This window comes from Oncorhynchus mykiss, chromosome 19, assembly GCF_057628025.1.
Source record: "Oncorhynchus mykiss isolate SJ-2025 chromosome 19, ASM5762802v1, whole genome shotgun sequence".
NCBI lineage: Eukaryota > Metazoa > Chordata > Actinopteri > Salmoniformes > Salmonidae > Oncorhynchus > Oncorhynchus mykiss.
In genome coordinates, this window is record NC_143040.1 from 35,752,329 (window position 1) to 35,773,820 (window position 21,492).

At 40.5% G+C, this 21,492-nt stretch overlaps 2 protein-coding genes across 5 annotated transcripts; both read right to left on the minus strand.

Annotated features, from left to right (window-relative positions):
• Positions 1-9,252: 9,252 nt before the first annotated feature.
• Positions 9,253-12,803, minus strand: LOC110497568 (peroxiredoxin-like 2C). Of its 3 annotated transcripts, XM_021573731.3 has the most exons (9): positions 12,660-12,803; positions 12,382-12,475; positions 12,120-12,173; positions 11,895-11,940; positions 11,596-11,723; positions 11,358-11,472; positions 11,022-11,144; positions 10,723-10,860; positions 9,253-10,622 (listed from the first exon to the last, which is right to left on the minus strand). In XM_021573731.3, the coding sequence occupies exons 1-9, from the start codon at positions 12,763-12,765 to the stop codon at positions 10,515-10,517; spliced, it is 912 nt and encodes a 303-aa protein (XP_021429406.3). In that variant the 5' UTR covers positions 12,766-12,803; the 3' UTR covers positions 9,253-10,514. The 3 variants fall into 3 exon arrangements, with proteins under 3 accessions (XP_021429406.3, XP_021429409.3, XP_021429408.3); XM_021573734.3 differs by lacking the exon at positions 12,120-12,173 and having other exon boundaries at positions 12,394-12,475; positions 12,660-12,793; XM_021573733.3 differs by lacking the exon at positions 12,120-12,173 and having other exon boundaries at positions 12,660-12,793.
• Positions 12,804-12,918: 115 nt separating this feature from the next.
• LOC110497567 (beta-taxilin) lies at positions 12,919-19,653 on the minus strand. 2 transcript variants are annotated; one of them, XM_021573729.3, is made up of 10 exons: positions 19,510-19,653; positions 18,190-18,433; positions 17,966-18,057; positions 17,348-17,518; positions 16,196-16,390; positions 14,861-14,980; positions 14,533-14,607; positions 14,217-14,309; positions 13,971-14,066; positions 12,919-13,660 (listed from the first exon to the last, which is right to left on the minus strand). In XM_021573729.3, the coding sequence occupies exons 2-10, from the start codon at positions 18,416-18,418 to the stop codon at positions 13,019-13,021; spliced, it is 1,713 nt and encodes a 570-aa protein (XP_021429404.3). In that variant the 5' UTR covers positions 18,419-18,433; positions 19,510-19,653; the 3' UTR covers positions 12,919-13,018. The 2 variants fall into 2 exon arrangements, with proteins under 2 accessions (XP_021429404.3, XP_036810419.2); XM_036954524.2 differs by lacking the exon at positions 19,510-19,653 and adding an exon at positions 18,754-18,910.
• Positions 19,654-21,492: the final 1,839 nt, after the last annotated feature.

Consider the following 21,492-nt stretch of genomic DNA (forward strand, 5'->3'; position numbering starts at 1 on the left):
AATGAGTTTCATTTTATTATTTGCTGAGAGGTGTTGGATACAGCTTAGAGTTGGCAAAGTTCATTCTCGATTCCAATGGCAACAGCCTGACCAATGATCGCTATGGGGTTCATCAGCCACACAGTCTGTAGGAAGATGAAAAGAAAAGGTTGAATAGATTTTTATTTAACCATGTAAGTTGACTGAGAACACATTTTCATTTACAGCAACAACCTGGGGAATAGTTACAGGGGAGAAATGAGACAATTGTAAGCTGGGGATGATTAGGTGACCGTGATGGTATGAGGGACAGCTTGGAAATTTAGCCAGGACACCAGGGTTAACACCCCTACTCTTACAATAAGTGCTATGGGATCTTTAATGACCTCAGAACACCCATTTAAACATCCCACCCAAAAGACAACACTCTACACAGGGCAGTGTCCCCAATCACTACCCTGGGGCATTTTTTTAGACTAGAAGAAAGAGTGCCTCCTACTGGCCCTCCAACACCACTTCCAGCAGCATCTGGCCTCCCATCCAAGGACTGACCAGGCCCAACCCTGGTTAGCTTCAGAAGCAAGCCAGCAATGGGATGCAGGGTGGTAAACTACATAATATATATTTGTAATGGCCAAATGAAGCAGAATGGTCATCCCAGCATTTTTATGATGGGATTACAACAGACAATCTCAAAATTACAGTAAAAGATCAAAAAGAAAGAGTGAAAAATGATCATCCATAAAAGGGGAAAAAGCAGCTCTCATTTCAACATGAATCTATTCTGATCAGCTTTCCCATGTCAGTTATCGTCGGAAATGGGTAACTGAGTTAAATTGGTTAACCTCACTATTCAGTTTGAATTGCCACCACCAAGAGCAAAGTGGAACCCCAGCCACGTTCTCCATTCTGCTACCGTACCCATACATCTACATTAGGAGCTGTTCTAAATCAAATAGGTAAATACGGGAAAAGGATTCTCCAACAAATAAAAAGACTTACACCTACTCACCTACTGAAACAAAGGGGACTATGAGGCAGGCGGCGACTCATATGAAGTTGGAGACAGCCATGAGGGGTCTCCATCCCACCCTGTCCACCAGCAGTTGAAGATGAGACCAGTGAGCAGCTCCACAGCTGCAGAGATAAATACATTCAGGAAGAAATTGTATCCTGTGATCCCCAGGCGTAGAACCAGCCCTTGAAAATCAACGGTGCTCTTGAACCTTAGAGAGAGAACAGGGGAATAAAGAGAAAACAATGCATTACAAATCCATTCACGTATCATATCTACACTGTGTACAAAACATTAGGAACACCTTCTCTTTTCATGACAGACTGACCAGGTGAAAGCTATGACCCCTTATTGATGTCACCTGTTATATCCACTTCAATCAGTTTAAAGATTAAAGACGGATTTTTAACCTTGGCTTACAATGGCCGCGCCCCCGAGGACATCTAATTAACGTAATAAAAACATCCCCATCAAAATCCATCTGTTTAAGCAAGAGAGATGTTTTTTTTGCATGGGCTGTGTCTCAATCCACCGCACCCGCCGATATCGCCCTTCCACATCTGCGGTAAAAGGTGGCAGAGCGAGAGCGGTGTTTGTCAGACTGTGAGACATCCTGAAAATCGGTCTTCTCGGGAAAACATCTGTAGCGTCTGAACGGTTTGGACTGCAGCTCCATTTTGGGGGTATAGTGTGAAGATTGATGAGGGAAAAAATGATTTCATCTGAGACATAAAGCTGCTATATTTATCAAATTAAACCAAATCCAATTTTATTTGTCACATGCGCCGAATACAACAGCTTACAGTGAAATGCTTACCTAAAAGCCCTTAACCAACAATGCAGTTTTACGAAAACTACCTACAAAAAATAAGAAATAAAAGTAATTAATTAAAGAGCAACAGTAAAATAACAATAGTGAGGCTATAGACAGGGGGTACCGGTACAGAGTCAATGTGCGGGGGCACCGGTGTCGAGGTATTTGAGGTAATCAGCAACATTAAAGCTGATAGTATTTCAACCACATCAAATATCCATCCAAGTCAACTAAAATCTTATCTAAAGCATGTTGGGTCGTTTTAACAGCTGTTAGTTTCAGTTAAAACAAAATGTTATTGCATTTTCTCCTCAGTCCCTAAATGTCTTTGCTGCATGAGAGAAGCAGAGATGAAAGAGGAAAGAGAAAACAAAACTTTACCAATGTCAACTAGGTTGAAGCATTCATTCTATCGATTATTCTGGTGAGCAAGGTTTTTTTTTGTCTTTGCTTATTTTCCCTCATTAAAATGCAAATCAATTTATAAAATTTTTGACATGCGTTTTTCTGGATTTTGTTGTTGTTATTCTGTCTCTCACTGTTCATATAAACCTACCATTAAAATTATAGACTGATCATTTCATTGTCAGTGGGCAAGCATACAAAATCAGCAGGGGATCAAATACTTTTTACCCTCACTGTAGTCTGGCAGTTGTGTATAGGTTATTAGCAATGGCAGGCAGGTGAACAAACAGCTGACCCCTGCACCAGTAGCGTCCACATCACTAAGAACTTAACATAGTCCACACACACCCGCACAGTCGTGAAGAGGGCATGACAGCGTCTCTTCCCCCTCAGGAGGCTGAGAAGATTTGGCACGGGCCCTCGAATCCTCAAAAAGTTCTACAGCTGCACCATCAAGAGCATCTTGACTGGCTGCGTCAACGTTTAGTATGGCAAATGCAACACCCTCGACCGCAAAGCACAATAGAGGGTGGTGCGGACAGCCCAGTGCATCACTGGGGCCGAGCTACCTGCCATCCAGAGGACCTCTATCGTGTCAGATCAAGACTTGAAAAATTGCCAAAAACTACAGCCACCCAAGCCATAGACCGTTCACTCTGATACCATCCGTCAACCGCTGCCGGAGCATTGGCTCTCGGACCAACAGGCTCCAAGACAGCTTCTACCCCCAAGTCAAAATACTGCTAAATAGCCATAAGAATACTAAATAGTTAATTAAATGGTTACCCGGATTATCTGCATGGACCCTATCTTGCACTGACTATATGTAAACTCACAGGACTAAATACAGTACTTTAAGAAAGTATTCACATACTTAGAAAGTATTCAAGTAGGTGTGTCCAAACTTTTGACTGGTACTGTATATTGGCAGTGATACTAGGCCTGGTTTGGGATGAGGTTCTTCTGGCTGTCTGGGCTATTCTGTCCAGGCTATCTGTCTATCTAGGTCTTGCCATGGACACTGAGCTTTCCATAGGAGTGGTTCTATTATAGCCCAGTAAAAGAGTCTGGCTGTATTTCACATGCTGACACCCACCATTACATTGGGAGGGACGATGGTGGTTGAGGGGGTTCCTGTACTGGTTGAAAGGATGCATTTGGATCTCTATATTAACCAGCCCTGCCAATGGCTAGGGGATTGGGCTGTGCTCTATATTAAGGGGCTCTTATAAAATACACTGTAACACGTGATACAATAGACAGTCCCAGACCAATTTTCCAAGCTATTCTGAGGGGAACAAACAAAAGCACTTCCTGAAATAACAGGCTATTTACGTTGTGTTCCGGTTGTAATGAAAAATATAAACCGCTGTTGCTCGTGCGATGTGAAAAAAAAAAAAAAATGAAAAAAAAAAAGAAAGTATTCACATATTTCCACATTTTGTTGTGTTACAACCTGAATTTAAAATGGATTCAATTGAGATGTTGTGTCACTGGCCTAAATAATCACCCCATAATGTCAAAGTGGAATTATGTTTAGAAATTCTTACAAATTCAATTTAAAAATGAAAATATGAAATGTCTTGAGTCAATAAGTTTTCAACCCCTTTTTTATGGCAAGCCTAAATAAGTTCAGGGGTAAGAAGGGATGGGAGAACCAAGCCTATGGGTTTGTAGCTTCAACAATGCAGCACACACACACCAATTTATGAATGGACTGCTGAATGTATATGCTTTTCTTTTGCTTTGTTTGCTCTTTTCAGTATTATGTCTGTCTCTACCCAGGAAAGGGCTGAAAATTACCCATCTTAATATATGTAGCCTTAGAAATAAGGTTCATGACATCAATAACTTGCTAACATCAGATAACATGAATATATTAGCCAATTCTGAGACTCACTTAGTGTCACGCCCTGACCATAGTTTGCTTTGTATGTTTCTATGTTTTGTTTGGTCAGGGTGTGATCTGAGTGAGCATTCTATGTTGAATGTCTAGTTTGTCTGTTTCTGTGTTTGGCCTGATATGGTTCTCAATCAGAGGCAGGTGTTAGTCGTTGTCTCTGATTGGGAACCATATTTAGGTAGCCTGTTTTGCCGTTGTGGGTGATTGTCTATGTTAGTTGTGTCAGCACAGTTCTTATTATAGCTTCACGGTTGTTTTGTATAGTTTGTTCAAGTGTTCTCTGTTCATTAAATTCACGATGAGCACATACCACCCTGCATTTTGGTCCTCTGATCCTTCCAACTACTCCTCCTCAGACGAGGAGGAAGACGATCGTGACACTTAGAGAATTAATTTGGTGATACAACAGTAGCAATACAAGGATATAACATCTATAGAAGATACATAAATGCTTATTGGGGAGGTGTTGCTGCTTTTATTCAGAGCCATATCCCTGTAATGCTTAGAGAAGATCTTATGTCAAATGTTATTGAAGTGTTGCGGTTGCAGGTTCACTTGGCTCATCTAAAGCATTTTCCTTTGTGGTGTTGCTATAGGCCACCAAGTGCTAACAGTCAGTATGTAAATAGTATGTATGAAATGCTTGATAGTGTATATGATCTAAACAGAGAGGCCTTCTTTCTTGGGGACCTGAATATTGACTGGTTTTCATCAAGCTGTCCACTCAAGAGGAAGCTTCTCACTGTAACCAGTTCCTGTAATCTGGTTCAGGTTATTAATCAACCTACCAGGGTGTTTACAAACACTACAGGAACAAGATCATCCACATGCATTGATCACATTTTTACTAATACTGTAGAACTTCGTTATAAAGCTGTATCCATACCCATTGGATGCAGTGCGCATCACAAAATAGTGGCTATATCAAGGAAAGCCAAAGTTCCAAAAGTTGGGTTTAAAATAGTGTATAAGAGATCATACTAAATATTTTGCTGTGAAAAATATTTGTTGGTCTGATGTGATTAATAAGCAGCATCCAGACGCCACACTTGATGAATTTATTAAATTGCTTCTTGCAATTATTGATAAACATTCACCTGTTAAGAAACTGACTGTTAGAACTGTTAAGGCTCCATGGATTGATGAGGAAATTCAATAATGTATGGTTGAAAGAGATGGGGCAAAAGGAGTGGCTAATAAGTCTGGCTGAACATCTGACTAGCTGACAAAACTAAACAAAATGAAGAAACTGTATTATGAAGCTATGCTCAATGATATAAACAATAATGGAAAAAAACGTTGGAGTACTTTAAATGAAATTATGGGCAGAAAGACAAATTGATCTCCATCTTTCATCGAATCAGATGGCTTATTCATCACAAAACCATTTGATATTGCCAATTATTTTAATGATTACTTCATTGGCAAGGTGGGCAAACTTAGGCAGGAAATGCCAACAATGAACAATGAGCCATCATATTCATGCATAGAAAAAACAAATAATGAAAGAAACAGTTGCATTACCGTAAGGCGCTACAGAGGGTAAAGCGTACGGCCCAGTACATCACTGGGCCAAGCTTCCTGCCATCCAGGACCTATATTCTAGGCGTGTCAGAGGAAGGCCCAGACAATTGTCAAAGACTCCAGTCACCCAAGTCATAAACTGTTCTCTCTGCTACTGCACGGTATGCGGTACCGGAGCGCCAAGTCTAGGACCAAAAGGCTCCTTAACAGCTTCTACCCCAAGCCATAAGACTGCTGAATAATTAATCAAATGGCCACCCGGACTATTTACATTGACCCCCCCTCCCCCACACCCCCATTAATATTTTCACTGCTGCTACGCGCTGTCTATTACCTATGCATAGTCACTTTACCCATACCTACTAACCTGTACCCTCATACATTGACTCAGTACCGGTACCACCTGTATATAGCCTCGTTATTGTTATTTTATTGTGTTACTTTTTATTATTTTTCACTTTAGTTTATTTAGTAAATATTTTCTTAACTCGTTCTTGAACTGCATTGTTGGTTAAGGGCTTGTAAGTAATAATCACAAACCTCCTGGCATTGACAACTTCGATGGAAAGCTACTGAGGATGGCTATAGCTGACACTATAGCCACTCCTATCTGTCATATCTTTAATCTGAGCCTAGAGGAAAGTCTTTGTCCTTAGGCCTGGAGGGAAGACAAAGTAATTTGTCTACCTAAGAGTGGTAAAGCGGCCTTTTCGGGTTCTGACAGCAGACCCATAAGCTTGGTATAGTTAAAGTGACTATGCATAGATGATAAACAGAGAGTGGGGGTTGGCTGGACATAATGCAAATACTATTTTCTGTTTTTACCAATGACCTGCCACTGGCATTAAACAAAACATGTGTGTCCTTGTATACTGATGATTCAAATACATACGCATCAGCAACCACAGCTAATGAAGTCACTGAAACCCTTAACAAAGAGTTGCCGTCTCTTTTGGAATGTGTGGCCAGTAATAAACTGGTCCTGAACATCTCTGAAACTAAGAGCATTGTACTGTATTTAGTACAAATCATTCCCTAAATTCTAGACCTTAGCTGAGTCTAGTAATGAGGCGTCTGCATGGTCCTAAAGCACACCGTTGCCCTGTTTTGTATCACTGTTGCCTCGTTTTGTATGTAGAGCGACGTAAGGCGTTCCCATTCTTCCAAGCCAAAAACAATTCGGAAGTTCATGCATATATTATGATTACTTTTTGTGGAGTTTTTTCAGCTGTTCAGACAGAAATTACTAATTTGGACAATGTCCCCTTATACCAATTGCCTATTGACTCCTATAGATCATTTTAATGGAGAATTTTTTTGTTTTTTTTGGGGGGGGATTATGAAATAAATGTTTTCTTAACAGAAATACATTTTCTAAATATGATCAAATGTTAAATTTCATTTGACTCAAATCTGATATCAGCTAGCTTGCTAGTGAAAGCTAGCATTGCTGCATTTTCAAATCAAAGTTTATTGGTCGCATATATAGATTTGCATATGTTTTTGCAGGTGCACAACAATATTCAAATAATCCCCTAAATAAAAATAAAGAAATGAAGACACAAATTTTATTGAGGCAATCCGAAGTCCGTAGTCGAAGTCTACGCCCCTTCATTGGTGATTGGTCAAGAGTAGGGATTCTTCAATAAAGTCTTTGTTGTCGTTCAACGAGAGACGACTCATTTTCATGCACATGTTTTCATTGAGAAATACTGCACCAAACATCTTAGTTAGATGTCAAATTGTGTGACTAAGATCTCCCCAGCAAAAACTTTACAATGAATGAAAGATTTCTTGAGTTATCTTAGATTAATTCTGACTATTTTGACTATGGCGTCTCAAAATTGACAAACATTACTATTGGTGCTTTTCTCTCGTTTTTCGAGCAAAGATTTTTTTTTAAATGAGTATGCACACTTCAGGTATCACCGGCACCAAACGAGGGGTGACAACATTCAGAGGAGGCTATACCTTATGTCATGCCTTATTGGAATGGATTTATTGAGAATATCTGTTGGAAAAAAGTTTGGATGTTGCCACACACATACCTTAACAAAATTAAGGAAGTTTCCTTTAAAATTATTCATAAATATTATCCTGCCAACCACTATATGAAGAAGTTTAAGGAAAACATCAACTCAAATGGCTCCTTTTGTAATGACCACCCAGAAACAGTTGTGCATATTTTTTGGCATTGTATGCATGTAAGAAAACTGTGGCACGACATCAGTAGGTTTATAATTGAACACATTTATGAAGATTTTACACTATTGTGGAGAGATGTACTGTTTGGATTCTTTACATACAATAGAAATAAGCGGAATCATTTTTATGTAATTAATTTCATTATTCTTTTGGCCAAATTTCATATACACAAATGTAAATTTACAAACAGAAAACCACATTTTCGTACCCTAGAAAAAGAAATTGAACTGTATTTTAAGACGGTTAAATGCTCTACTAACAAAAAAGCTGTTAGAATTGTAAGTATATGCATGTCCCTTAAGGTCCTTGTGTAATTGTAATGTGATATTGTACCCCCTAGCTTGATTGTCTATTGTTTGTAATCCATGTATGCTTGTGTTCCCTCATGTGCTTTATGTATTGATTTGAAATTAATTTTAAAAATAATAATAATTTTAAAAAAATGTTTTAAAAAAAAACATTCAGAGGAGGTGCTAGCGAAAGAACTGCAGAGCAAGATGGACGACATGTTCGATGATGAAGATGCATATCCAAATACTCGAGTACTCGAGTTTCATGACCATGTGCAACCACCAGAGGCGGGAATGGTGAGCAGAACCCGATTTCGAAGTGTTACAGCAGAGATGAGGCGGAAACCGACTGTACCAATAAAATAGGCTTACCATGCGGGATGTGTGCGACTGGGCCGGCAGGCGCAGGGAGGAGGTGACCCACCACCAAAGCCTCAGTTTAAGGTAAAAAATGCAAAGAGCCATAGGGCTGAGGGAACATAGGGCTGAGGGAACATAGGTTGAGGGAACATAGGGCCATGAGAACAGATGCATAATGGTAAGTAAAATGGCATAGCGTTCTGAGGTAAATAATGTTAAGGTTATAAAAATAAATAAGCAAGGATATTCAGGATATTTAGATATTACATCCCATTATTTTGTAATGGGATGTAATTGTGAACTGAAATTACTAATTTGAACAATGTCCCCTTATGCCAATTGCCTATTGACTCCTATAGATCATTTTAATGGAGAAATAGTTTTTTTGGGGGGGGGGGGGGGGGATGGGATTATGAAATAAATGTTTTCTTAACAGAAATACATTTTCTAAATATGATCAAATGGTAAATTTCATTTGACTCAAATCTGATATCAGCTAGCTTGCTAGTGAAAGCTAGCATTGCTGCATTTTCAAATCAAAGTTTATTGGTCGCAAATATAGATTTGCATATGTTTTTGCAGGTGCACAACAATATTCAAATAATCCCCAAAATAAAAAATAAAGAAATGAAGACAGTATATTAATAGAAAAAGGTATCTACAGCAGTAGTTATACAGGATGGGCCATGACTAGAATACAGTATATACGTATGAAGTGGGTAAGACAGCATGTACAATTATTTTACTTAGAAAGATATTACCTCACCAAAATTAAAAACGTTTATTTTGCTGTATTTGACTCTGATGACAATAAAACAGTCATTGAAATTGAGGGGTCTTTCTGGTTGCATTTGACAAAATGTCCATTAGAGTGTAGTGTTGAGAATGTTGAGCTGATGCACCTAGGTAATTTTATTGTATGTCTATACAATTACATATACATCATATAATCATCATTAAGCCACCCCCTTAAGTAGACAACGGTAAATGGCCTGAGTGAACATTTATCCACCATCTTTGCTGCAGTTAGCCCTTTTAAAAGTGAAGAAGTCAAGTTATGGTCCTTAATAGTACACTATTTCTTTTTGTGTCTATTGCAGTGACATGGGGGTGCTTTCCAAGAATGTCCATAAGGTGAACTCCTCTTCTGCAGTGCCTTTAATAATATATTAGTTACTGGTGCTGTAGGTTATGTGTAATCATGAATTTAAGCAACATCATCAAAACTGTGCTGCACGCTTGCACCTTATGTACCACATTTTGTAGCCCCAGTTCGTAGAAGAACTAAGCTCAAAGTTAGAGCATATGGTGACATCTCCGACATCTACGCCAGCCGAAACACTTTCAAACAGGTCTACAACAGCAAGCAAATAATAAGAAATCTCATTGGAAACCAATAAAAATCATAATTCACAAGAAATTAGGGAATATCATATAAGGTTTCTCTCGATTGATCAGCTGTTAGTGTGTAGCTAGAGTCTTCTAATAGATTGTTAGAGCATGTAAGATTTGCTTCAAATTCAAATCTAGAACTTAAAGCCAGTTCCACTGTTTTTTTAAAATTCTTCCCACTCTAATCAGGAACAGATTTAGACCTTGGACAGCAGGTGGGTGCAATTAGTAGAACAGAAAACCAGAAGTAACCTCGTAGGGCAAGATTGAATACCCCTGGACTATAGTCTCCAGTGCCAGAGTTGTACAGCAGCTATTGAAAGAGAGCGGCTAATATAATCTCAGTCCAGAGGGTATTCAAATCTTACCCTATGGTTGACCGGAGTACTGCTGGTTTTCTGTTCTACAACCTGATAATTAATTTCACCCACCTGGTGTCCCAGGTCTAAATCAGTCCCTGATTAGAGGGGGGAAGAATTTGAGGGCAATAGTCTATAGCTGATATCTCCCTGTGATAAAGCCATTTCTGTATCAGATGAGATGAGGTCATTTTACATAATGTTGAACCTGACAGGTTTGGGTATCCCTTCTGAATGGCACCCAGCATGTCCTCTACTGCAGGTCATTCTATAGGGCTTTCAGTATGTCCTCTACAGCAGGTCTGTCTATAGGGCTGTCACAGCAGTGAGAGAACAGCACCCTCCCCTGGTCATCCAGGACAAAGTCTCCTCCGAGCTGAGAAAACATGGAAAACAGAATGAGCAAATATATAACCATAAAAGTACACTCCTTAGTGAATGTATTCTTTATGTGTCTGATCATCTCACAACCACACCTGAAACATATCATCTTCTATAGACGGCAGACCTTTTGGAAACTCCAGGTTTGCCACAACGTATTCAGCGTAGAGGAGCATGTTGTTGAAGTTCAACACTTTCTTTAGAGATGCTCTCAAGCCAAAAGCGCTGTACACCTGCAATCCCCCGACATAACATGACTGTTTATAGTGCATTGTAAATTAATAGTAGTAGGACATGCACTATATAGTATGTATAACATAAATAATTTCAGTCAGACAAGTATCAGGAAGTGGTGCCTCGTTCTAAATCAATCAATTTGCCTGGTAACTCTAACCTTCCTGTGTGGGTCTAACACCATGTCATACTGGCAACCTGTCTCCGCCAGCCAATGCAACGCCCCCTCTCTGCAGCCAAATGACACCACCACCACTTGCACTGAACATGCATCCAGGGCAATCTGCAACACAAGGCACAGGGCTCTGTGTAATGGCCTCAACTTGAATATGTTATTTTCTGTCCAGCACCTGAATATGAACGGGCATATTCTTTCTTTATCACAGTTCTGTGTATCCATAAAGGTTATAGGCTATGCACAGAGAACTAATGCTGATGAGAAGAGTCAACTAGGTGTGTCATAAACCTTAGAACCAACTGTCAACACATGGCTCACCTTATGGGCCTCCAGATCTTTCAGATGGATTCGACAGAGGAGGCAGGAGAACTGACGGATCAACACAAGTAGCACTTTCTCACCTCTCCCAAGGTACTTCCCTAACGTCAGAGTTCTGAAACAAAGACAGAGAGACAGAGGAAATACGTCACTTCTGACAGGCAGAAGTTAATACCCTGGTTTGACCTATTGTCTATCACAAAGAAGAGGCCATGTAAGACAAAATCATCAAACTCACGCTCCAGTCTGGGCATCAACGAGGGGTATGTCAGGCGACAGGCATTTTACTTGTGGCTCTTGACCAAAGATTCTATCACCCAGATGTAGCTCTTTGTCCAAGTACTCCAGAAAACTATCCCACTGCACCTATTACCAAGCACATCCAGTGGATGTCGGCGGAAGGAAGTGTTAATGCGCGGTAGCTGCCTCCAGAGCAAGAAAAAAACGCTAACCTGCTAAGCTAATACACAAGAGTTTTTACACAGAATCATGCAAGTAATATCAAACACAGGCCTAGCAACAGCCATATCAGCTTACTCCCAGCTGCAAGAAGTCCTCAACAGCATCCTGCAATTCAGCGCATCTAGAGAGAGAACAATAACTGTGTAACTTCTGTACGAGCTGTTCAAAGGTTAATCTAATGAGGTAAACAGTTAATTATTACTGAAGACATTGGCTCTAATAAAGTTGATCTCACAAAGGTGTTGACATTCAAAAGTCAATGGTTTGGATTGGGAAACATAGCTTTGCTATATGTCTTACTGGTAGCTTCTCTTCCATAGTTCATCAGCGTCCTTTTTCTTCTTCACTGACATGCTGGCGGTGTATAATAATCAACGTCTTTCATTGTTTGCAAACATATTTGGTAGTCATTTCCAATAATAATCATTGAATCTATATAGGCTAGATTTTGCGTTATTTCCAGGGTATATTTTCAGGGCCTGAAAGACGATCAGTTTGACAGCCAATATGTGCTTATAAACAGATTGTAAAGGGTTAATAACTTGTTAATGTAATACAGAACCTCGTGAATAACCTTGCCCCAGCTGGAATAAGTCCCAGTAGTGATTGGTCCAGTTCAATACGGATCTTCTTCCTGATGTAGTCTTGCAGAAGTCCTATAAATGATATATGTTTATTTAATTAACAATCATAACCTCTTTTTAGGACATTGCTGACTTTAACTTACTGTTGCCATTTGCCAACAGCTCATTAGCCTTCCACATATTGTCCATGTTGAGCAGGAATGAATCATGAAACTTTAACAGATAGCGCTAGCTGTAGGCCTAGCACACAACCTACCCTCTTTGCTCTCCTGTTCAGCGAGTTCCAATAGGGCTTTTCCATTTTCAACAAAACTTGTCAAAGCTTTCGCATAAGTCTTCGCATCTGTCTCTTTCTCAGCCATGTTGTATGATTAATGATTAACTACTAGCAAAGATGTGTAATAAATACAAGATATACAACTCCTAATCAATCCAGTGTTAGGCTTCCCATTTATACAACTCCCCTTTCTCAGCTTCTCTTCTAACATGGAGTCATAGAAAGAAGACAACAAGAGCACGTTTTTATTGTTTATTCTTAAAAAATCCAGTCAAATAAGTTATGATCACTTCATGTTCTTCATCTCTGATTGTAACCTACTGTAACTACACCATAGTCTAGTCAACTGTCTCCAGTTCCCTATCTCTCTGCTCCTGGGCCTCGTGTCCTTCAGCTGCTGCAGAAGAAGAAGAAAAAGGGCCAGTGGTCTCCTCTGTCATTTTGTCTCCATTACACCCCTCTATGTGATGTTCCTCTGGGGTCTTGCTGGCCTCACTACTGGCCTCTGGGGCCTCCCTGTGTCCATGTGGCTCTGTGGTGGTCTCCTCCTCTTCTTCGTGGTCAAAGAACTCAGGTGGCACAATGTTGGAAAGGGTGAACGACATTTGAATCTCCTGCAGACGGGACTTCTGGGCCTTCAGGTTATCCAGCTCGCTGGTCAGGTGTGTTGCAGGAGCAGGTTTTTCCGGAGCAGGAGTTACAACTGCGAGGGTTTCTGTAGCAACAGGTACTTTGAGAGTAGGGCTTTCTTTCGAGGGGTTTTCAGAGGGTGTCTCAATGGGCTTCTCAGCAGCAGGTACCTCTGGGTTCTCCTTTGTCTCATTTTCTTTCATCTCCGCTACATTGGTGGCAGCCGCTGGATTTGCTTCCTGGAGCTTATGAGAGAGACTGTTCCTCTCCTCCTGCAGCGCCCGGCACAGTTTTTCCAGCTTCTGGGTCTTCAGGGTGAACAGCTCAAACTCCTTTTCCTTCAGGGTTTTCTGAACGGAGTAGAAATATACAGGGTGAAAATCAGTACTGATATTCATAAAGATCACTCATAGGTATTATTCCAAATGGTATCCTATTCACTATATAGTGCATAAAGTCAACACAGCTATGGTCAAGCGTAGGGCACTAGGGAATAGGGTGCATTTGGTATGCAGCCACTATCTCCACCATGAGGCAAAGAAGAGTCATATTTAACTCTGTTGCTTGTTTGTCTATCATCATGTTTATGACAGAGCGTGAACGTAAAAGTAACATTCAAAAAATGGGTGAAAACTGTACGCCATGTGTATGGTATCTTACGTCTGTGAGCATATCAATAAGAGCCTTGTTGCAGCCCTCAAAACGGCTTTTCCATTGAATAGACTCCTTCTCCAGCTTTCTCATTCTCTTGGTCATCTACAAGACAAAAACCCATCCCATTTGAAAGTTTGTCAGTTAAATCGAAGAGTAAACAAAGGGAATGTATTTGTGCCATGGCAACAAAATTGACCACATAAGATTACAGATAAGGAGATAGTAATATACGGAGAACAAGACTTAGGCTACCTTATCCATGTCCTGTTTGAAGCTGGCGTACACTCCGTTGCTCTTCGACACAGTCCCCTGGAACTGATCGAACTTCTCAGAGTACATGGACAACTGGGGGGAGAAATGGGAAAGTTAAGTTTGTAAAATATAGAGACAGACCCGGAGAGAGAGAGACAAGAGATTTTGATTGTATTTTATTAGGATCCCTATTAGCCGACGTCAATGGTGACAGCTAGTCTTACACAGTCCGACACACAAGGAAAAATACATTACAGACAAAAATACGAGGGGAGGGGGCCGGGCAGACAGACAGACAGAGACCGTCTCCATTTACCTGGGCCTGCATCCCTTCCTCTTGTTCTTTCAGAATCTGCACCTTCACCTGTGACTGTGCCGCCTTATTTATCAACTTTGGAGAAATACAATTTATAAAAAATAAATCAGTTAATAATTATTTGCTTTGTCACTGAATGGAATTTCTCAAAAATATTTGATGTCAGTGTCTAACTTATTCCATGCACTGATCCATATTTCATACAGTATTAAAACATGTACTGAACATGTGATTAAACTCTTACATAACAAACACATATGAATAAAATATCTTAAATTGTATAAAATCAATTAAGCCAGTCCAGACTTGCTGAAAGATGCTAACTTACATGATCCCTCTCTCGCTTGTGCTTCTCCTCTCCCTCTTTAATGAATATGTTTGCCTGTTCAAGTTTGGTTTCCAACAACTGCTGCTGCAGGTCTCGATGTTTGAATACCTTTTCCAGGTTCTGCAAGGTAAGACGAGGGAGACTGGGTCACTTTCACTGAGACGAACATTACACGTTTGACGCAACAACCACGGTAAGACAGGAGCCAAGGGCTAGTATTAATCATTGGTATATTGCTAGTGGTAACATTTTTACTTGAAAGGAGAACTATGACATTTATGCAGAGGAGATGAACAGAGCCAAGCTCATCAGACACTAACAACACTGTGAAAAAAAACAACCTAAAAAAACTACTTCTTTGCACAAACACTCACACTTGTCTTTCCTTACTAGCACTGACTTTGCTGATGGCTACTTGATTGAAGAACATTTACCTTACTATGACTGTGATGTGTGGTTGTCTCACCTAGCTATCTTAAGATTTTTTGTATTTTTGTAAAAATGTTTACCCCTTTTTCTCCCCAATTTCGTGGTGTCCAATTGTTGTGGTAGCTACTATCTTGTCTCATCGCTACAACTCCCGTACGGGCTCGGGAGAGACGAAGGTTGAAAGTCATACGTCCTCCGATACACAACCCAACCTAGCCGCACTGCTTCTTTAACACAGCGCGCATCCAACCCGGAAGCCAGCCGCACCAATGTGTCGGAGGAAACACCGTGCACCTGGCAACCTTGGTTAGCGCGCACTGGGCCGGCCCGCCACAGGAGTCGCTGGTGCGCGATGAGACAAGGACATCCCCACCGACCAAGCCCTCCCTAACCCAGACGACGCTAGGCCAATTGTGCGTCGCCCCATGGACCTCCCGGTCGCGGCCGGTTACGACAGAGCCTGGGCGCGAACCCAGAGTCAGCTATCTTAAGATTAATGCACTGCTAAATTACTAAAAAGGAAACGTAAGATGAGACAAATTAACAACTGAGCATGCTCTTGAGTCTCGAATCATGGAGGAGCAAGTTTTTGTTGTTGTCACACAGTGACTCCTGGTGTGGCATGGGCCTGTTGTGGTCAATAATGAGGGGGTCTCTATCTCAGTTGAGTACTGAATGCCGTGGCTAAGGAATTTGAAATGTGTTTGTGACATATCGTATGTTAGAGAGACGCACATAGTAACATTTGTTTTATTGTTTTAAAGCATCTTTAAGATTCTCATTGTATTGAAAAACGCTATACAAAATAAATATATGATTATTATAGCATGTTGATATTAATAAACACATTCAGTTTAAACTGCACTACAAACTCCAGTCCGGAGCGTCTGTAACAAGGCCCCATACCGTTTCTCTTGCGTCGTACTGGGAGATGAGGCTCTTGAGTTTCTCTGCCAGGTCGCTGTTCTCCTGACAGAGTTTGGTGTTGCGGTTACTGTGCTCCTCGATCTGGACCTGGATGTCCGTCAGCGTGCTCTGGAAGTGAGTGGTGATGTCCTTCCTCTTCAGGTCGTCCTCCCTGCACCTCTGGAGGGTCTCCTCCTGCATGATCACATTATACAGGATGATGCAGTTAGTTGGGTGGCAGGTAGCCTAGCAATGGGTTGCCAGCTAGAATGCTGGGAAGTGAGCTAGCAACCGGAGGGTTCCTGGTATCTAATCCTAGACACCATTGCCTGTCGTTGTGCCCTTGAGCAAGGCACTTAACCCCCACAAAAACAGCTCCCCGAGCGCCCAGTATGGCAGCCCCCGCACCTCTCCAAAACCTCTATAGGTATGCGCGTCTTTCGGAAGGGTTGGGTTAAAAGCGGAAGTCAAATTTAGGTTGGACCTTGTGTGCAATTGACCAATAACGTTATCTTAATCTTGATCTCACACTCACAGACACCTGATGCACAGTAAGTTACACTCACAGATATACTCATAATGCAAGGAAATATGTACTGTAATGTCGCTGCACATACAAGCAGACACATAGACCGTGTACGCACATACTAAGGGCTCTATTCAATCCGCATCCCGGAAGTTCATCTTTACAGCATCATTTAAATTTAAAGGCAATGTTCCCGCTTGAGTGGAGACTGCATTCAGGGGAAATGTTGCATATGTCAGCTCAATCGGAAATGACCTTTACATTTCTAACAGCGGAATCTGTAGCGCTTCAGCTTAACAAATTGAATAGAGCCCTAACTCTAGCCTAACCATACACATGCCACACAATTTTAACTTAGTGAGCACCACTGGTTGTTGCATCAGACCTGGGTCAGTATTTGAGCTTGGAGTTTGCGCTTGATTTAGCTTGGAGTTTGAACTTTCAGGACTATTCCATTGGTTCCACTGTATAGGGAATATGAAATCAAGCACAGTTTAGTATTTGATATATGCATTTGATTAAGTCTGGTTGGCTGTAAACAGTGAGAAGAGAGCCTCACCTAGGACGTTACACAGAGCAATCTGTGTACTATAGTACTACAGTATATGCTACAAAGAGAGGCCCACCTTCAGTGTCTTGTTGTGTCTCTGCAGCTCCCTACACAGAGACTCCAGTTTGCTGCGGGCCAGAACCGCTCTGCTGTGTTCACTCTGAAGCTGGTCCTTCTCCTTCATCACCTGAAGAAGCTTCTTCTGCAGAACCTTCAGCTGCTTCTGGTCACCCCGGTGCTCCTCCAGCTACCAACACACACACACACACACATCATTTTTGTTCTTCACAAAACAAATATGTGCGGAATAAGCGAATACTGCTGCATAGGTGTAGACTAATGATATTGTACTGGTTAGCAGCCAGTTAGATAAATATAACTATATGCTTCACCACGAATAATATAAAACGTTGAGTCTACATAAAGTTCTTCATACACGAGTTGTCATGCAGTCAATATGCTGTTCTGACCTTGTGTGCAAAGTCAAATGGCACGGACAAATCAATACGAAAATAGATATGTTCTTTCAGCAATGGAACCAAAAGCACAAATACGGACAGCATGGGAAACGAGCAGTGCATGGAAATAGCATGAACAGATGATACAAATGTACACGGGCAAAGACCACATCTAGTTCTCTACTGGACACCACGGCCTACTACCTCCGGTGTATAATTCAGCATGGTCCACTCACCAGATCAGCGTGCTTCTTGATGATGGCCTCCAGTTTCTGCTCTGGAGTGCCGAGCTTGTTCAAGCTCTGCATCAAAAGCATGGCCTCTTTGCCTGAATAGAGATCATGTTAGTGTACAGTTAATAACACAAACTATTGATACACTGTAACACTAACAACTATTGATGCTGAATGGATGCTAAATAGAACAGAAGAAGAAAGATGAAGAAGAACACACAACCCACCAAGGCTTTTCAGCATCTTCTTCTCTAGTTTCTGGTCCTTGGCGGAGGTCTTGGTGACCTGCTCCTTCAGAACCTCCTCCTCCACCTCTTCCTGCTCAGCAGGCTCCTCACTGGCCTCCTGGTAGGTACTAATGATGTCCTCTAGCTGCTTGCTCAGGTCCTCTGTCAGGTCCACCTGACCCTGGCACTGGGCTGGATCCACCTGGTCACTCACCTGACATGTCTCCATTCTGAAAGGCTTGCACTAAGATATAATGATATAATACAGCATAGAATTAGAACTACTTGAACTAATATGGACATATTCTTGTTCAAGTTCAATGTTTCTGTGAAGGATGACGGTTATTGAGACGAATCTTATAGCCCTATTTCACACACTCACAATGAAAACACCCTGATTAGTTTCTCAAGCTTGGAAATTAAAAGCAGTGCTATATACTAATAGTAATTTTGTATACTGCTGTATAAGAAAAGCCAAGGTCAAACCAATCTTTATCAGAATAGCTGAAACAATCTTTTCCAATATTATTTAAACTGTTTTCTATTGTTTATGTATTTTATTACCCTTCATGACATAGTCGATGAGGAATTTATAATCTATCAACCTCCACTGTCTGTTTGCCTATCTAAGTCTGATAGTGCTTGACTGTGGCCTGTTAATGTGCATATAATTAGCCTGCTGCCTGGGTGCATACCCTCTACTCAGTCTCAACTCACAGGCAGAGCAGAGTAGTCCGAGCACATGGCACCTGTCCTGGGCCCATATGCTATTTTAGGAACTTCTTAATATGGGCATGTTATTGATTTTTTTTCACAATCTTAGCTTGTTGTTGTAAATTGTAGTACACTAATATTTTTTGTTAAAGTACTTGATAGATTAATGACACTTAAAAACATAACTTTAAATATCCAGCAAAGTACTTAAGTGACTACCCAACTGAGTTAGAATTTACATTTACTCAGAAGAAATTAAGACATATCTATTTCTATAGCCTTCCTAATCCATTCCAAGAAAAACTTTGAACAGAACATTCATTTGATACAACGGGACATGTAAAAATGCATTTGGCCTATACTGTAGCTGACAACTTCTCATAAAACACCAAAGAACAAGAGGTTCCATCACGATAGAAACATTGCACTGCTTCACGAGTGTGACAAGTCACCCATTCCCCCCCAAAAGTAAGCTTATCCTAAATACATTCAAACGTACAATGCACAAGACAGAAAACATATACCCATGAAAATATTTCATTCTACACCATCCAAAACTCAAATATCTGCAAACAAACGCACAGAAGATATTGAACTGCTTCTTACCAAAAGGTCCAGGATCTAGCAGAGGGGAAAGGAAACGTGAAGAGGGGGGTAAGAGAGGGAGAGGGGGAGGGGGTGCTCTAACTCTGGCCCCACAGATAAAACAGCTGTGTAGAAGACCTCAAAATAAACCACCGGGACACAACTGAGAGAGACAGGGGGGAACATATTGAAACCAACACAGAAAGAGAGAGGCCATAGAGAAATAATAATATATAAATCGCATCCCCTGTTCAAAACGTCCACAATGAAAACCACACAAACATTATGCCTCTAAGCTTGCAATGACCTACGGACATGAGTTATGTTGATGTTTACCAAGAAACGTTAAGGACTTTGTAACAGTATTATCAGGGGTCGCGTTAACGCAGGATTCGCATTTGTCACGCAGAAAAGGAAAGATGCAACGCAGAAAATAGGCTACATCTTTTGTTGCGTTTTATAAAATGCTTCTTATTGTAAATTCTGCTCGGTTTCAGACACGGTTCGCTCCAAATCATTCATGTAAAATGACAATTTGTCTTGCTTTAGTTTCACTTCCACACTCGGATGAAATGTTTTTGCTCTGACTGATATGCAGACTATTGTAGACTAATTTTGTCCGGTACTTTCCTCCTGTTTAGTATTTCTCTGGTAGCTAGTTGAAATGCAAGATTCTTTAAGCAAAACATTAGGAAATGTATCTGGCTAAATTCTTTCTACGATAAACATTGAGAAATATGATGGCCATGCATCTTTTAGTTCTTGCACGCCCCAATCACTTCATTAACGCAAAATACCACTGTTGACTTTCAATATAAAATGCTGATTTCTGAAAGCTAATGCGACCCATGGTACTATGTAGATTCATAAACAATACAACCAGCTATCATATTTTGCTCACCCTCCAGCATATTAGAACAATATATATATATAATATATGACTAAAACACACACGAAATCCATTGTATAATTGATCATGGTATTCTTAGTAACAGTGGCTGGAATATGAAGGTTTGTGTTTAGGTGCAATTGACGTTCTCCCCTTTCTCAAAGGAACAGTTGCCTGTACTGATCATTCATCACCAGAGGATGTCAGTATAATATAAATCTCTATCCACTTTATTCTGGAGAGTTCTCCCTCCCAGGACAAATATGATATAATCTGAAACATCACTGTGTTTTCTCTATCCTGACTGTCCTGTAACGATGTCAATAACCAATCAAGGGAATTAGCGACTGCTTTAATAAGAGGTACAAAATCTGTAACTTGGTGAGTTAACACTAACACTGACTTTCAGTTAGTTAAATAGTCAACCAAATAGATGCCCAGACTTTTTGCATTGACCCTTTTTTTGACTCATCACATACGCTGCTGCTACTGTTTATTATCTATCCTGTTGCCAGGTCTTTTTATTCTCAGTTATATATACAGTACCAGTGAAAAGTTTGGAAACGCCTACTTATTCAAGGGTTTTTCTTTACATTGTAGAAAAACCGTGAAGAAATCAAAACTATGAAATAACACATGGAATCATGTAGTAACCAAAAAAGTGTTAAACAAATCAAAATATATTTTAGATTTTAGATTCTTCAAAGTAGTCAGGCTTTGCCATGATGATAGCTTTGCACATTCTTGGCATTCTCTCAACCAGCTTCATGAGGTAGTCACCTGGAAACCATTTCAATTAACAGGTGTGCCTTGTTAAAAGTTCATTTGTGGTATTTCTTTCCTTCTTAATTAATGTGTTTGAGCCAATTAGCTGTGTTGTGACAAGGTAGGGTTGGTATACAGAAGATAGCCCTATTTGGTAAAAGACCAAGTCCATATTATGGCAAGAACCCCTTTGGGTGCTGCCATAGAGTTACATTAGAACTGCCCATCCAAGAAGGCTCAAGGCCATAGATAAAATGACATCAAATCACATTATATCTACAGTAGCTTTGATTGGAGTGATCATCGTACTTTCAAAATCTTAGCTAGCAAGCTTGCAGTTATCATCAAGA

What these genes read in the sequence shown, in the direction of transcription:
- LOC110497568 (XM_021573731.3), bottom strand. Translation starts at nt 12,765, where the DNA reads ATGGCTGAGAAAGAGACAGATGCGAAGACTTATGCGAAAGCTTTGACA. An exon ending in GTTGATGCCCAGACTGGAGC is followed by an intron (nt 11,473 to 11,595) that starts GTGAGTTTGATG and finishes TCTTTGTTTCAG; the next exon opens with AACTCTGACGTTAGGGAAGT. An exon ending in TAGAAGATGATATGTTTCAG is followed by an intron (nt 10,623 to 10,722) that starts GTGTGGTTGTGA and finishes ATGTTTTCTCAG; the next exon opens with CTCGGAGGAGACTTTGTCCT.
- LOC110497567 (XM_021573729.3), bottom strand. Translation starts at nt 18,418, where the DNA reads ATGGAGACATGTCAGGTGAGTGACCAGGTGGATCCAGCCCAGTGCCAG. An exon ending in GAAGATGCTGAAAAGCCTTG is followed by an intron (nt 18,058 to 18,189) that starts GTGGGTTGTGTG and finishes ATCTCTATTCAG; the next exon opens with GCAAAGAGGCCATGCTTTTG. An exon ending in ACAAGCGAGAGAGGGATCAT is followed by an intron (nt 14,608 to 14,860) that starts GTAAGTTAGCAT and finishes ATTTCTCCAAAG; the next exon opens with TTGATAAATAAGGCGGCACA.